This window comes from Anastrepha ludens, chromosome 3, assembly GCF_028408465.1.
Source record: "Anastrepha ludens isolate Willacy chromosome 3, idAnaLude1.1, whole genome shotgun sequence".
NCBI classification, from domain to species: domain Eukaryota; kingdom Metazoa; phylum Arthropoda; class Insecta; order Diptera; family Tephritidae; genus Anastrepha; species Anastrepha ludens.
The window spans coordinates 514,609-529,611 of NC_071499.1; the positions used below are offsets into that span (position 1 = coordinate 514,609).

The window sequence follows — 15,003 nt, forward strand, 5'->3', positions numbered from 1 at the left end:
ATAAGTTAGGACGGGCATGATGAGAGTCTTGTAGAGTGTTAGTTTTGTTCGTCGAGAGAGGACTTTACTGCTCAGTTGCCTACTTAGTCCAAAGTAGCACTTGTTGGCAAGAGAGATTCTACGTTGGATTTCAAGGCTGACATTGTTATCGGTGTTAATGCTGGTTCCTAAATAAACGAAGTCTTTTACAACCTCGAAATTATAACTGTCTACAGTGACGTGGGTGCCGATACGCGAGTGCGCCGACTGTTTGTTTGAAGACAGGAGGTATTTCGTTTTGTCCTCGTTCACCACCAAACCCATTCGCTTTGCCTCTTTATCCAGTTTGGAGAAGGCAGAACTAACAGCGCGGTTGTTAAGGCCGATGATATCAATATCATCGGCATACGCCAACAATTGTACACTCTTATAAAATATTGTGCCTGAGCGATTAAGTTCTGCGGCTCGTACGATGCTCTCCAACATCAGGTTAAAGAAGTCACACGACAGCGAGTCACCCTGTCTGAAACCTCGTTTGGTATCAAACGGCTCGGCTTTCTATTGCATTAATTTACAATAATAAATGTTCAAGATTCTGAATATGATTCTGTATGATAGAAGTTAAGTAAGCGTATTAAAAAAAGTTCTTGTTTCGTTATAGTGATACTATTACATTTTATTTGCCACTGCATATTGCAATTATATTGAATTCACATTAACACCATTTTCTGCGGTGTCCGATTTAAAAGTTTGACTTTCAGTTCCATTATTTTCTTGTGCATTTATGGGAGCGGGGGCTTCAAGGAAGTTCTTATAACCCCAGTCACATTCTTCTAAGAGATCATCATCTTGAATACATTCATACCAATGCAGCCGTTCAGTGTTCCCACCCATCGATTTGTTCAGCAAACGGCGACGATGATCCCCACGGTATAAAAAGTCAATATAAGTCAAGGTATCAAAGGCATCAAAATTGTTCACCACTTCATTGGACTCCATCTCAATATCATTATAATCATCAACTGTCTCCATTAACACTTGTACAGATGAAAGTATCATATCGATGCGTTGAAGATCGACGTTTTCATGTGGTAGTATCCTTGCCCTTACAGCCGCTACTTCTTCTCCCACACGCTGCTGGATGCGAATTAATGACTGTTTCTTTGCTGCCTCATATGACAAATGATTTTTTTCAAGTCTAGTTTCTCGCTCTAGTTTTTCTTCATCAACACGTTTACGAGACATTAAAATAGTTAGCAGGCGATTCAAATTCAATTCATCCCATTTATGTTTCATACGTTCTGTGTATGAAAGATTTTTGTGTTCATTCCTTAAGGAAATATGCAATAAAAAATGTTTTCAGTTTATAAAAAAACACTTTTTTCGAACATTTACTATATACCTTTTATCACCAGCTTCATCTTTGACTTTACGTGTGGCATTTAGTGAATACTCCTTCTCAAGCCGTTCAAGCTCTTTCCTGGCATCGGATTCGGCCTGACGTTTTGCTTCAATTATATCACGATTATTTTCGAAGAACTGTTGTTCCCATGCTTGAATAGATTTTTTGCGACTTTCTTCTCTACTAAAATACTCTTTAACTCTCTAATGAAAAATAAGCATAATAGTATAGTATAAACAGAATCAAATCGACAAGCGAACTTCGGCGGGCGAAGCGATACCGTCGATTGAAATTTTTGCACAGTAAAATAGAGCCAAAACGAAATTCGCATGAGAAGTGAAAAGATGAACTCAAAATTTTTCGGTTAATTCTAATTATCAAAGTTTTAAATTTCTTGTTTATACATAATGTGCAAGGCATTTCTGCAAGTGATGCAACGTTTGTGAAAAGGATTTGTTTACATTTTCAACGGTTTTGACGGCCGGCGGCAAGGGGAAAATTAGAAATAATTCTGTTATCGACGAAGTTTGTCTAACGCTTCTCTTTGGTTGTGTCAATATCATATGTAATCTCATATTTGTATATGGGTGTGTTTTTATTTTGACAGCACATTTTCGTCTGACGAAGGTCGCTCAGGGATTGGATATACACGGATTTGTGCACAGTAATTCATCAGAAAATATGATCTTATCTGTAATGTTGTAATAAATATTCAACGAATTAGGATTCTCTATGTCTTGCAAAACCTGTGCAAGGTGCAAGAATTGCAAAGTTTTCTAATACTTGCAATGACATAACAAAAAACACACAAAAAATATCCAATAACTGCCAGAATGGCTACAGCATACTCATGTAAATGTCGTTGTTTCTTTTAAGGTTGGTACAATTCTATGCTCTTATACTTTTGCTATTCTGTCATTATGCAAAATTTAGAGAATCTCTTATTACACTGTTATAACCACAAGAAAAGCCATGCGCGGAAAGGAAGGTTTTATCCTATTTTCGGTATAGGAAAATGAACTGCAACACCAGTTTTTCTGCACGTCTTCATAAAACATTTTTTGGAAAATTTTGCCTCCAAGGAACATTTTCAGGTGTTTTAGCCTTTTTTCTTCACTTTCATCTGGTCTTTCGACAAAATTCCTTTAGCTAAGATATTCAGAATCACATTCTGGGTGCAAAATCCCAAAGCAGAAGTATTTTAATTGTAACATCGGCGGAAAAAGCTTTAAAAAAGGCTAGTTTTCGACAATAAAATTCCAGCATAAATCAGCGAACATTGAATGAAGTTTATATCCAGAATCCTAATGCTTTAAAGGAGTGGCAATCTGGTGAATTATTCCATCGTGTTCGCCTGAACCCGTGGGAGTGTGAAGGCCAAAACGATTCTTATGGTGATACAAAAAATTTAATTTTAACGGCATGTCGACGTATGACATTGCGAACTCGTATATACTATATGTCCCATGAGTAGCAAAATGAACGAAATGCTGCAATTATATATAAAAACCCCAATTTCAGCTTTAACAACATTTAGGGCTTGTAATTTTGATGTTCAGAGCGACATCTAATATTTGAGCAACATTTTTGTGGAAGTATAAGATTGAAAATAGCAAGTTTTAAAGACTTGTGATCCGAAAACTGTGAACGGTGAAGGCAAAATTTTCAAACAAAAGTTTTTATGAATGCGTGCTGAAAACTGAAAAAACTAATGATGTAGTACGATTCTACATACCCGAAGTAGGGTGCGATTGTCCTCGCCGGCCATGTCTTCCAACAATTAAATAAATATATGTATATATATATATATATCAAAATTTTGAAGAATGTGAACGAACCTCTAATTCTTTAGGCTCAGCCGTAAAGAAACTGCTAGGTAATTTCATCATGCGGAAACTGCTGTTATAATCACCAATTCCCAGCAACTTTTCAGGATCTGAAGGTCGATGCTCCGATATGGCCGTTATTATCCCTCCGCCCAGAATATCATCATAGCAGGCAGCGTCGTCTCGAGCTTAAATAAATATTTTAAGTGAAGGATAGGAGGTGTAGACTTTTTGGCAATTTATGGTGGGAAAGGTTTAACTAATATAATTTTCGAAATGCAATGGGAAATAAATAGTTTATCCGAAATATTTAACAAATAAAAAATAAATATTACTCTTGTCATAAAAGCCGATTATCAGAAACTCATTTCAATAAAAACTGAAGATTGAGAATATTGAATATTGTATAAGGACTTCATAGGACATCGAACTTGCGTACCCAAGTTAGTACTGATACATAGAGATGAGGTTGCGTAATTTCAATTACTAGGCCGTAATACCAACAAAAACATTCTTACAGGTTCTAATTAGTTGAAAAAAAGCTAGTCATAAATAAATAAACTCTATATATAATACATTAGTTTGAATTATATAAATAAAAAAGGGCGTCGTAAATCAATAAATGGGAAAATGGAGCAACCTTCGGTAATCAGCGGTTCATTAATCTTTCTAAATTTGAACGTACTTTTTTCACTTTTGTAAGAAATCAGTACAAACTAACTAAAATTGAAGACTTTTAAGGAATATTCACCCCGTAAGCCACATTACAATTTTTTGAAAGTAATATATCAATATAAAATATTTCCGAAATATCTCCAAAAAATAACATATTATATTTACAAGCATCAATAACAGTGTACCCGGTGGCGCTATTGTCGAGATATTCGAAAAAATCGTTTATATAGGCTAATTTTCTTAATTTTTACCTAATATTAAATGTGTTTGAAAACAACTAATCTGAGTATGTTTGGATCCAAAAGGTAGCGCAGGAGTCGAGATGTTAATAGAAGTCGTATAAATAAATAAATAAATAATAGTCTGGTTTATGAAAGCTCAATGTTTTTGGTTTGTATGTTCCCTATAGACTTCCACACTATTGATTGCTGCACTTTGCAATTTCGTTCTCACTTGGATATTCTATGTGTTAGGAGAAAAAGATATGCCCCAGCAGAAAGATTTAAATAATGTTTTTGGGATGAAAAACTCTTTAGGGGCGGATCCGCTGTTAACGCCTTCCGTAGTACTTCCATCTACATATGTATACGAAAATTGAGTTATATTTGCAATAAGTAACAATATTTACCTAAAATGTCCCAAGCTTCTATATTTCCATCAATTCGAGTTAAAAATAACATTCCAGGTCGAGACTCACTCCACGCAACAGCAGTCAAATCCGTAGAACTCTTTCGCCAAAATATAGGTGAATAATTAAAATTCTCCTTCCACACTGCAAATACGGTACGGCCAATTGACACAAACACAATTGGGTAAAAAGGATTCTTCTTCATTGCAATTACTGGCCCATCATGAACCCGAGCAAAATTTATTGTTTGTGACACAGTCTCACGGCATTCCGCATCGACATATGAACCCAACCAATTTAGTCTTTCGATGCGCCCATAAAATGATGACGTAATAACTGATTGCTTCATTTCTTTTGGATCTTTGGGTTTGAGAACTGTCGAAAAGTTTTTTGTATTTGCAATCTTAGTCGCTGAATCCGTTATATGGCAACGGAAGACGGACGAGTCACAAAATATTGAAGTTATGGGCTCATTAAATACAATAGCAAAAACAGGTTTTAGTACTTTATTTTTATAGACTGACTCATTTTGTGTAAGCGCCTTGGGCTGTTCATGCCTCATTGCCATAGCCTGTAATTTCTTATCATTTATCATATCCAAGTCCCAGAAGAAAAGTGTGCCATCCACAGAGGACGTGAGAAAAAATTTATGTATTATCTCCTTATTAGGATCAGTAAGAGCCTTGCCAAATGAGTTCACATAAAAATGGTGTCCCAACCAATATATGCCAGTAATTGCGGACTTTTGAGAAACCTCTAATGCTGATGTCATAACAGGCGGTACAATAGCATCCTCGTTAATCTGTATTGTCCATTTTAGAAAATCAGCTATTAAAACACGATATTTACTTTGTGCCGCTGTTAGTATCTCTTCAGTGTCCAATTTTTCTGCCCGACCTTGAAGATCCCAAGCAATTAGTTGGCCATTTTTGCCTCCACCAAACAAGAGATTTGGGTCGTGGGGGCAAAATGAGAGTACAGTTACTTCTTGTGAAGACTCGAATTCTAATTTGTAATTTAAATTGTCAGCAAAGCTCCACATTAAAATAGGATTTGGCTGTAATACAGCACGTTGGACTATGTCGACACGTTGCGATACTAAAAATGCATAATTAATAATAGGCGTAACAAAACTATAGATTACATAGATATACTTAAGTCGACTGTAGCTGGAGTATTGAATGTGTAAGAAGTTACAATAAGTCCGGACAGGTTAGAGTACCAATCAATCCCACAAACATAGCGTTCGTAACTCTTGGAGATGTTAGCAAAACATAGAGTTTCTTCTAAATGGGGGGTGGTGTACTGGTCGATAGGCTTATTACAAATGTATGCGTAGTCATTGCTAAAATTATAAACCAAAAACATGCGGAAGGTGCAAGTTGAAAACAAATATAATACACTTGGGTCGCGAACGACGAGCAAAATTTAGTTCCCCTCAAAAACCATCATTTTCTTCTTGAGTTGTAATTTCATTAAAAAAAACGGTGAATTAACATTTACAATTCATTTACATTATAATTTATATAAAACGTCTTTCAAAAGAAGTTCCGAGATATTGTTTTAAAGTAAAACATGTACAAATTTAGATTCTTTAAGCTTCACTATTTTTTTTTTTTTCAAAATACGACTCTCAACAATTATATGTGAAAAATAACATCACATAAAACAGGGAAAATCTGCCAAACATTCGATTCATGACTGCCTAATTGTTGAGAACATCGAGATATCGATGTTGGAGGTTGTTCAGCAACGCTTTGCGGTTGACCCTTTATATAAAGTCAAAAATTAATATTTGTAAAACTTTGCTTGCTTGACCCACAAATACCAAAAATTAGAAAATATTATTATCATATTAGAAAAACACTAGTGAAGCCTTCTCCTTTGAATTATTTATCTTGCTTCCAGTGTAAAAAAAAAACTAAGCTTCGGTTAAACCAATACTTTATAGAAAAAATTCATAATAAATAAATAAATAACCGGCACGTACACTTTATTAAGTGTTTGGCCAAGCTTCTGCTCATATTGGAGGTGTCCGTCTTGATGTTGTTCCACAAATGGAGGCACCCACAGTTTTAAGCCGTCTCCGAACGGCAAATGGTTCTTTATGAGGAGCTTTTCCATGGCAGAAATACACTCGGTTATAAAGTCTATATACTATACGTGTATAAAGTCTACTTGTGAACCAATGTCAACAACAATAATAACGTCTACCTTGAAATCCAACCGTTTTGCATTTTCTTGCTCATTACTCGTTATTCAGCATTCAGAATAATACCAAGAAAATAAACCGGATATATATCCGGAAGAAAATTCAAAACCATTTTTATTTTGAGTAGCCAGTTAAATTTACCAATATGCGACCACCGTTTACAGGGTAGTAATGTCTTTTAGCGAACAAAAATCACACTTTCTCATCATATTCGTCCTCTTATAAGAAGAAGAAGCTTGCTGCGATGGCCCTTGGAGGGTTGGATAGAAAAATTCTGCGGAGAATTTATGAACTTTTTGAGTTTACTAACTTCTTTGTATCCTCAGGTGTAATCTTCGCCCATTCTGCCCGCATAACACTTCGCAAAGCCACCTTACTTGTTATTGCATGTGTGGGGGTGTTTTGATCTGTTTTGGAGCATTTTAGGAGAACCAAAGCTTAACGGTCTCGGTTGTGTGTTTTGTGTCGTTATCTTATTGGAACCATAACGTTCTTGATAAACCGACATTTTCTGCACTCTGTTTCAAATTCCTTTTTAAAAGGTTCAAATATGCGCATTTATCCATTGTCGATTCAATAAATTCTAACTAATCCACATCACTTGCCGCCATATAGTACATCCCCACACTATAACTTCCACCGCTATGTTTGGCTGCACCAACAAGATTTTGTTTAAAAGAGCAGTGCCCAGTACAAAATTAACTTTCGTCTGAAAAAATTACCTGCTTCCAAGATTCTGGATATGTTTTCAACTATAAATTTATATTGTTTTTAATCAATTTAAAAATATTTGTGAGGTACACGCAGACTTTATGGGCTGTGTCTACATATATTCTATTCTTTTACTTAGCACCTCCTACTGCCATGAACAAAAGATATATATATATACTTTGATCAATTAACGGATTCTCCAGGCATTAACATTTTAGGACCCACCTTTTTTGTTTAATAAAAAATCACTGGCAATACTCCGAAAACTATGTTACATGATAATAGAAATATGTAGATTTTCGGACTTGCGATATATTTTACATAGGTAATCCAGTACTTGTCTAGTTCTTGGTGTTCAGTGTACTATGAATGTAAATAGGGTAGCAAAAGGCCATAGAGAATTAGAGAACAATATTCTATACAAGGTCTTTGGCTAACTGTATAATGACGTCAAAAATTTAAAGCATAAGTGCATACTTATACATATCTTAAACAACAGGAGCTTACCGATACATATCAATTTGATTAAACTCTAATGTGTCCAACAAAAGCTGGATATTAGACGAAAGTTCTGGTGGTGGCTTTGGAGTTGGAGGTTCCATTAAAGCCGGAGTTGGAGATTTACTCGACGGAAGCGTTTGATCCTTGGAAGCTTCGTCTTCTGATGTTTCATCCAAATCCTCTTTTATATTAAAACATATTGAGTTTATTAAAATTTGATTTGATTAACGGATTGTATCTAACCTGCGTCAACTATTTCATACAGATACTGGGCCCAGGCATTGGTTGGGAATGTTGGATCTGTTTGTTGCTCCAAATGAATTAAAGTTGGGGCGGATTGAACACCAATAGTAACACGTCGACGTGATATATTTTCAAATTTTACTGATTCGCTTGGCAAAAGTTCTACGTATCCATCGCGTACATCCGACGATTTACGAAAAGAGAATTCTTTATTATCGGGTATTCTTAAGGGATACACACTTTGAACCTCGACCTCCAATCGAGCTGCGTGCTGTTGCTCTATAGTCAAATTTACTTCATTTTCACTCCCTAGTGATACCCATCGTCGCGGTTTCTTCAACAATCGCTTATTCACTGCCCAACGTTCATATAACTCCATATTTCGAATTATCGACAACGCGACTTTAGCGTCTGCTGGGCTTAGAAAAACAATGAAGGGATCACCCTCAGGTACATCATCTTGGTTTTCCGTTAAAATTGGTGCGTAACCAAAGAGCAAATGGTCCTCTAAATTAGACCCTTGAAGTGTAGCATTTATAAAATCACCATCCTCAATATCATCGAGTTGATCTATTAAATTCTTGTATTTAATTTGCTTCCAAGGGAATTCTTGAGTTACGTTTAAGCCAATCAAAAGTTGTAAATGGCGTTGTACCTTCTCTCTGTAAATTTAAATTAGTTTAAGTATATTACGATTTTTTGGCAAGTATTAACATACTTAAGAATTATTTGGGTGCACGAGGGCAAGGCAAAGAGACTTCGCCACGCTTCAGCAATGTCATATCTATGTTCTGGATTGTCTTCTTCATCTGATTCTGGTTCACGCCATCTCTTAACATGGAGTTTTCCTGGCGAACCCCTGGAAGCGGACAAAATACAATGAAAATGTCGAATTAATAAATTATATTAGGGTCACCCACAATTGCACATCTGAGTCTTCTTCTGCGGGTGCTTCGTCTGGTTCACCAATCATTGGGTTAAGTGTATTAGGCTTTGTCAAAAGAATCCGAGATGCTCTTCTTCGAGACTGCGCTTTTGCCATTTTTTATTGTTTGCGTTTTTTGCCTTAAAAATTTCTTTTAGTAGTATTTCAAATTATAAATGAAATTTAAGCTGAAAATTAATGCTTATGTTGAGAAAACGAATTTTTTGATTTCCATAGCAACAAGTTTGGGTTCAGTAATATTTTTCATACAAATTATTATTATTAGGAAGGTGTAGCCTAGTGGATTTGTACATAGTAACAGTTGAGTTGGTTCAGAGTTCGATGCTCACTTTGAAAATGAGACATAAGTAAAATTCACAATGAAATGCAAATGGCCTGGCGTTACGACATTTTTTTTAATTAAATAAATAAATAATTTGCGCGTACTTTTTTGTTAGGGGTTTCGTCGAGCTTGTCCTCCTATTTATGGCGTGCGTTTTGATGCTCTCCACAAATGAAGGGACCTACGTTTTAAGCCAACTCTGAACGCCAAATGGTTTTTTTATGAGGAGCTTTTCCATGGCATTTTTTACTTAGGGGGGCAACTATATAAATATTGTTGTGGTGTTGCCATGGTAATTAGCAATTAATTGTAAATTGCCCTATCAAATTCTTTCTAATAGGGGTCATCTCAAGGCAGGCAGGGAAAAGTCTCCGAAAGCATTTCTGTTGCAGTCTGTGCAATGCGAATTGGTGCGTTGTCTTGGTGGAAGCCCTATCACGTATTTACGTATGTGGTTCTCCAATTGATAAAAAGCATAAGTATATAGCTGCAAAGTTATAAACTTACCCTGAAACAGGAATTCGTCTTATTTGTAGGCTACTGTTCATTCAACCCTCGGACGAAGCCCAAAGTGTCAAACATTTATTATTGCGGAAGTCACTGAAGCTTCTGTAAGAGCAGTATTTTTCATAACAACAAGAACCAAAGCCGCAAATTTTTAAAATAAAATTTTTCAATCAACCTGCACTTTTTATTTATAAAATTTAATACATACTTTTCCTCTTGAATATTAACATTCATATATCGAATAATAGTGCACTACTTCATAGTAAAGACCTAAAAAGTATGTACATATCCCATCTTTTCACTGAGGGGCAAGAATAGTTGGACAGATGATATTTACTCATCAATATAGTTCAGATTGAACTAAAGAGATTAAATTTATGAATGTTTATATACCATATATGTATTTCCTTTATGTTTGATTTATATAAAAATAAGTTCATATCCAGTATGAATTTCTAAAGTTCAAATATAAAAAAAAAGTTAAAAAAAAAAAAATAGTGTGTTTACTATTTTAAGGCAATTATAATTCAAATCACCTCAAACATTTTCCCAAATTTTCCTGGTTTGAATTGTAAAAAAAATGGTGTAAGGAAAAGACTGACTCTTCAGGGCTTGAACTTGAATTAAATATCCGCCACAAAAACCAAGCGAATAATTCCGTCGGCTTTAGCGTCTGCGCACCAATTTAACTGCTTGCGAGGATTCCTCAATCGCAAATTCATTCGATTCGCTGGGAGCATGATATACGACGAATGCCTTACTAGCGTGTTGAAATCCCCTACGACTATGAGAAAAAAATGTGAAATCCTCTACAAGCGTGATAAAAACAGTAAAAAATCTGAAATCCTCTACAACGAATTTTCAATTTAGTACTCGAAAAAAGCTCATTTAACATTTGCGCTTCCTCATTCCATTAACATTCTCTGCCCCAATCCTCTCATTTTTGATGAAGCCGTCTCGAGCGTCCCCTGTCTAGCTTGCTCATCAACTCAGCAGTAAGTTATAAAAATTAAAGGTTATCTTCGTTAATCGTTAATATTGTTTTTATACTATTTTAACTTATTCGGTTTGTTGTTCCACAAATTTGTTTTTTTTTGTTTGTTACCCACCTTTCATGTTATATTCAAAATTTCCAATATGTTAATAGGACTATGAATAAGTTCGTTTCGGTTTTACAACAGATGGCGTAACTTGATTATTATTCCATCGATCCACATTTCCAAACATTCATTGGAGAGCTACTGTCGTAAGGCACAAACGTCAGTATAAGTTTTTTATTTGAAGCGTAAACAACAATATTTTTACCACACTTGAAAATGTCGAATTTCGTGCCAAATAATGTGTTTTTGCGGGGAATTCTTCTTCATTATTTTAATATGAAGAAAAAAGCAGCCGAAAGTCATCGTATCTTGGTGGAAGTTTATGGTGAGCATGCTCTATCTGAGCGAACGTGCCAGAAGTGGTTTGCACGCTTTAAAAGTGGTGATTTTGGCTTGGAAGACGAAGAACGCGAGGGTGCGCCGCCAAAGTTCATGGATACCGAATTGGAGGAATTGCTCGATCAAGATCCGGCTCAAACGCAAGAAGAGGTTGCAAAAACTTTGGGAGTTGATCAATCAACCATTTCCAAACGTTTAAAAGCCATGGGAATGATCCGAAAGGTAGGCCATTGGGTGCCGTATGAATTGAAGCCAAGAGACGTTGAACGCCGTTTTATGGCATGCGAACAACTGCTTCAACGGCACAAAAGAAAGGGTTTTTTGCATCGAATTGTGACTGGCGATGAAAAGTGGGTCCATTACGACAATCCAAAACGTCGGGCAACGTATGGATACCCTAGCCATGCTTCAACATCGACGTCGGCGCAGAATATTCATGGCCTGAAGGTTATGCTGTGTATCTGGTGGGACCAGCTGGGTGTTGTGTATTATGAGCTACTGAAACCGAATGAAACGATTACGGGGGATGTCTACCGACGACAATTGATGCGTTTGAGCCGAGCACTGCGAGAAAAACGGCCGCAATACGCCGATAGACACGACAAAGTTATTTTGCAACATGACAATGCTCGGCCACATGTTGCACAAGTGGTCAAAACATACTTAGAAACGCTCAAATGGGATGTCCTACCCCACCCGCCGTATAGTCCAGACCTTGCGCCATCCGATTACTATCTCTTCCGATCGATGCAACATGGCCTGGCTGACCAGCACTTCCGTAATTACGATGAAGTCAAAAAATGGATCGATTCGTGGATTGCGGCAAAACCGACCGAATTTTTCACAAAGGGAATCCGTGAATTGCCAGAAAGATGGGAAAAAGTAGTAGTAAGCGATGGACAATATTTTGAATATTAAATTTGTAACCATTTTACGTCAATAAAGTTTCAAATTTCGAAAAAAACCGCACGAACTTATTCATAGTCCTATTATATACCCAATTTAACACACGGAACTTCGTTTGTTTCATTAAAGTTTGTTTATTTTAAATCTCACAAGTCTCAATATTACCGAGCCATTCGCTGAATTTTCACAAACATGTGTCTTCTACTTTTATTTGTTTTGTATTGGAAAGGGTACGCCAGACTTGTCAAAATTGTGAAAAATAAAGTAACTGCTTTGGCAAGGCGCCACCTATGGTACTCAATTCGCCTTAATTTTCATTTGTCGTAATCGCAAGAAAAAAAAACCGTTGCTATGCCAAAGTCACCTTGTGTGTACTTACCTTTGGCCCCTTTGGCATAAGAATGATCAATTCGCCTTGCCTTTGGTATTAGCTTCTGGAAGTAATTTGACAGATGTATTTTGCCATTTCGAGCATTAGGTCAACTTTACGAAATAGGTAAGTTTGGTTTATCAATTATGCGAAGTATTTTGATATAAGTGTTACCAGTTTCAGTTTGAAGCCTATTTCGACCAACTTTGCTAAAATGTCCAGCGAAGTCGAAAAAGCGCAGACAGCATCAGCGGCTGATGATACTATTTTCGGAAAAATTCTTCGCAAGGAAATTCCATGTAACTTCATCCATGAAGATGAGAAAGTAGGTCTACGTTTACGTTGCAATAATGTTAACCTAATAATCTGTTTTTAGTGTGTCGCTTTTCATGACATCAATGGCCAGGCACCAACGCACTTTCTTGTGATACCAAGAAAACCGATTGCCCAATTGTCCCTAGCTACTGGAGATGACAAAGAATTGCTTGGTCACCTTATGTTAGTTGGTGCAAAAGTAGCCAAAGAGTTAGGTCTAGATAAAGGATACCGAGTGGTTATAAATAATGGTCAACATGGGGCGCAATCCGTTTACCATTTACACTTGCACTTCCTTGGTGGACGCCAAATGCAGTGGCCGCCAGGATAAATATTTTTGCGTTGCGTTAAAATAAAATAATAAATATAACAATTCTCAAGCCAGAATACTAAATTCATTTTTATTACTTATTTTGTAAATGCGTGCGACAAATTTGTAAATAATTTCTTTTAACAACTCGCCACAAGGTTTTCAACGTAATAGTGTTGTATGTTTTCTTCTATCTGTGGATATGGCGGAAGGGTCCCGCGATTGATTTCTTTTTTCAATCACTCGATCAAAGAATCGAGATAATTTTACAGCATCCGTTGTTCCAGCGGAAAGACTACGAGGATTCCTACAATTTAACCATATCTCCTCAGCACCACACTGTTCTGCTGCAATTTATTTAAGTTATTACTTTGGTAATTTTGGACATATATTCATATGTTATATGAATGCACGTATACATTTTATTTTACCTATGCAACCAATCTTTTGTAGCGGTTTCGGTTGTCGTTTTTCATCTAAAAGGTCCAATTTTGCCCCCATTACTAACAATGGAAGTTGGGTGGATCCTAAAAATTGTTCCGGATCGAAAACATTGTCTCCACTGCTATTTTTTACGTCTTTTCCATCTTTATTGAGAATTTCATACAACCATTCGCGCAAATTTTCTTGACTCTTGCGATTTGTGAGGTCATGAACCAGAATAATGCCATGTATAGGAGCGTAAAAGACACTGCGTGTATTCCGATGACTTATTGATCCGCCAATGTCAAACAATTCAATAAAATAAGGCTGTTGTTGAGGAGTTCCTTCCTTGTATTCGTGTAACTTAACCTCTATATTACATCCAACTGTCCATCCCGGACGGGTAAGAGATTCGTTGTGCGCTATCAAGTGCGTGAGACAGGTTTTTCCAACTCCTTTAATTGAGAATCAACTAGATGAAATTAAGTCACCACCAGATATGTATATATCCTGTATTTCAACATCACAAACACAAACCTGAATCCCCAACCAAAAGTACCCGAACTTTATCAATATTATTTGCCATTTTATTTCCGGTAAAGTTTTCATTATCCATCGAGGATTTTGTATTGAGGTTTATATTTTAGTGCCAACAAAATTCCCAATATTTGGTTATCAACAAACAGCCAGTGCTGCCAGCTTTTGATTTTCAAAAACAAGCAAACTTGAAAAAGAGCGTTTTAGCCACGGGGAAGAGAATCCAGAAGATGTGACCAACATCAGACCGTAAACTAGCTCACAGCGATTTTGAAGGAATCAGCTGATTTGCTAATGTAACTGGGGATGTTTTCCCGGACGTGACAGCGGTTTGTTTAAGACAAGAAAATCAACGCAGCCTCCATCTATGTTACTTCGTTGCAGTCTGAACCCCAGGATTGTTGTTGTTGTTGTAGTAATATAAAATTCCCTTATACATTTACGGCGAATGCTGCTGGAGTGAGCCTGAGTGCCTCACGAGCTCAACGAAAAAATCAGTGCGTAGTTTTGTTATTATTTTGCAGAGTGCCGAACGCCGCTTTGGCTTTGGTAATTCTGCTTTCAACGTCAGACTCACTTCCTCCATCACAAGCAAGGCGAATTTATTACAGGTGACAGCAAACACATATAAGTAAAACTCTACATGTATTTGTTGTTGCGTTTGGTGCAAGCATCATGTCAAAATCAGCATGCAAATGTAAACATACCAATACATACAAACAAAGCATATCATTTTGACGTAAGCCATACC

At 36.5% G+C, this 15,003-nt stretch overlaps 3 protein-coding genes across 5 annotated transcripts; 1 reads left to right on the forward strand and 2 right to left on the reverse strand.

The window, feature by feature from the left end:
• Positions 1 to 551: 551 nt before the first annotated feature.
• Positions 552 to 10,014, reverse strand: LOC128856783 (dynein axonemal intermediate chain 3). Its single transcript, XM_054092104.1, has 10 exons — positions 9,953 to 10,014; positions 9,098 to 9,242; positions 8,896 to 9,036; positions 8,178 to 8,839; positions 7,941 to 8,115; positions 5,665 to 5,855; positions 4,511 to 5,608; positions 3,220 to 3,395; positions 1,382 to 1,584; positions 552 to 1,309 (listed from the first exon to the last, which is right to left on the reverse strand). Exons 2-10 carry the CDS (start codon positions 9,217 to 9,219, stop codon positions 679 to 681), a joined length of 3,399 nt encoding a protein of 1,132 aa, XP_053948079.1. The 5' UTR covers positions 9,220 to 9,242; positions 9,953 to 10,014; the 3' UTR covers positions 552 to 678.
• Positions 10,015 to 12,684: 2,670 nt separating this feature from the next.
• On the forward strand, positions 12,685 to 13,369 carry LOC128856785 (adenosine 5'-monophosphoramidase HINT1). Of its 2 annotated transcripts, none has more exons than XM_054092107.1 (3): positions 12,685 to 12,793; positions 12,845 to 12,992; positions 13,044 to 13,369. In XM_054092107.1, the coding sequence occupies exons 1-3, from the start codon at positions 12,750 to 12,752 to the stop codon at positions 13,311 to 13,313; spliced, it is 462 nt and encodes a 153-aa protein (XP_053948082.1). In that variant the 5' UTR covers positions 12,685 to 12,749; the 3' UTR covers positions 13,314 to 13,369. The 2 variants fall into 2 exon arrangements, with proteins under 2 accessions (XP_053948082.1, XP_053948083.1); XM_054092108.1 differs by having other exon boundaries at positions 12,686 to 12,793; positions 12,851 to 12,992.
• Positions 13,370 to 13,437: 68 nt separating this feature from the next.
• On the reverse strand, positions 13,438 to 14,810 carry LOC128856784 (rab-like protein 3). Of its 2 annotated transcripts, none has more exons than XM_054092106.1 (3): positions 14,253 to 14,810; positions 13,724 to 14,170; positions 13,438 to 13,636 (listed from the first exon to the last, which is right to left on the reverse strand). In XM_054092106.1, the coding sequence occupies exons 1-3, from the start codon at positions 14,329 to 14,331 to the stop codon at positions 13,455 to 13,457; spliced, it is 708 nt and encodes a 235-aa protein (XP_053948081.1). In that variant the 5' UTR covers positions 14,332 to 14,810; the 3' UTR covers positions 13,438 to 13,454. The 2 variants fall into 2 exon arrangements, with proteins under 2 accessions (XP_053948081.1, XP_053948080.1); XM_054092105.1 differs by having other exon boundaries at positions 13,438 to 13,639; positions 14,253 to 14,808.
• Between the last annotated feature and the right edge of the window lie 193 nt (positions 14,811 to 15,003).

Excerpts from the sequence above, each read along its gene's own strand:
- LOC128856783 (XM_054092104.1), bottom strand. The coding sequence starts at position 9,219 with ATGGCAAAAGCGCAGTCTCGAAGAAGAGCATCTCGGATTCTTTTGACA. Across the intron at positions 5,609-5,664 it reads TCCAGCTACAGTCGACTTAA|TATCGCAACGTGTCGACATA; the intron begins GTATATCTATGT and ends ATGCATTTTTAG. Across the intron at positions 1,310-1,381 it reads GATGAAGCTGGTGATAAAAG|GAATGAACACAAAAATCTTT; the intron begins GTATATAGTAAA and ends TATTTCCTTAAG.
- LOC128856785 (XM_054092107.1), top strand. The coding sequence starts at position 12,750 with ATGTATTTTGCCATTTCGAGCATTAGGTCAACTTTACGAAATAG. Across the intron at positions 12,794-12,844 it reads AGGTCAACTTTACGAAATAG|TTTCAGTTTGAAGCCTATTT; the intron begins GTAAGTTTGGTT and ends AAGTGTTACCAG. Across the intron at positions 12,993-13,043 it reads TCATCCATGAAGATGAGAAA|TGTGTCGCTTTTCATGACAT; the intron begins GTAGGTCTACGT and ends ATCTGTTTTTAG.
- LOC128856784 (XM_054092105.1), bottom strand. The coding sequence starts at position 14,331 with ATGGATAATGAAAACTTTACCGGAAATAAAATGGCAAATAATATTGAT. Across the intron at positions 14,171-14,252 it reads ACTTTTGGTTGGGGATTCAG|GAGTTGGAAAAACCTGTCTC; the intron begins GTTTGTGTTTGT and ends TCTCAATTAAAG. Across the intron at positions 13,640-13,723 it reads ACAAAAGATTGGTTGCATAG|CAGAACAGTGTGGTGCTGAG; the intron begins GTAAAATAAAAT and ends AATAAATTGCAG.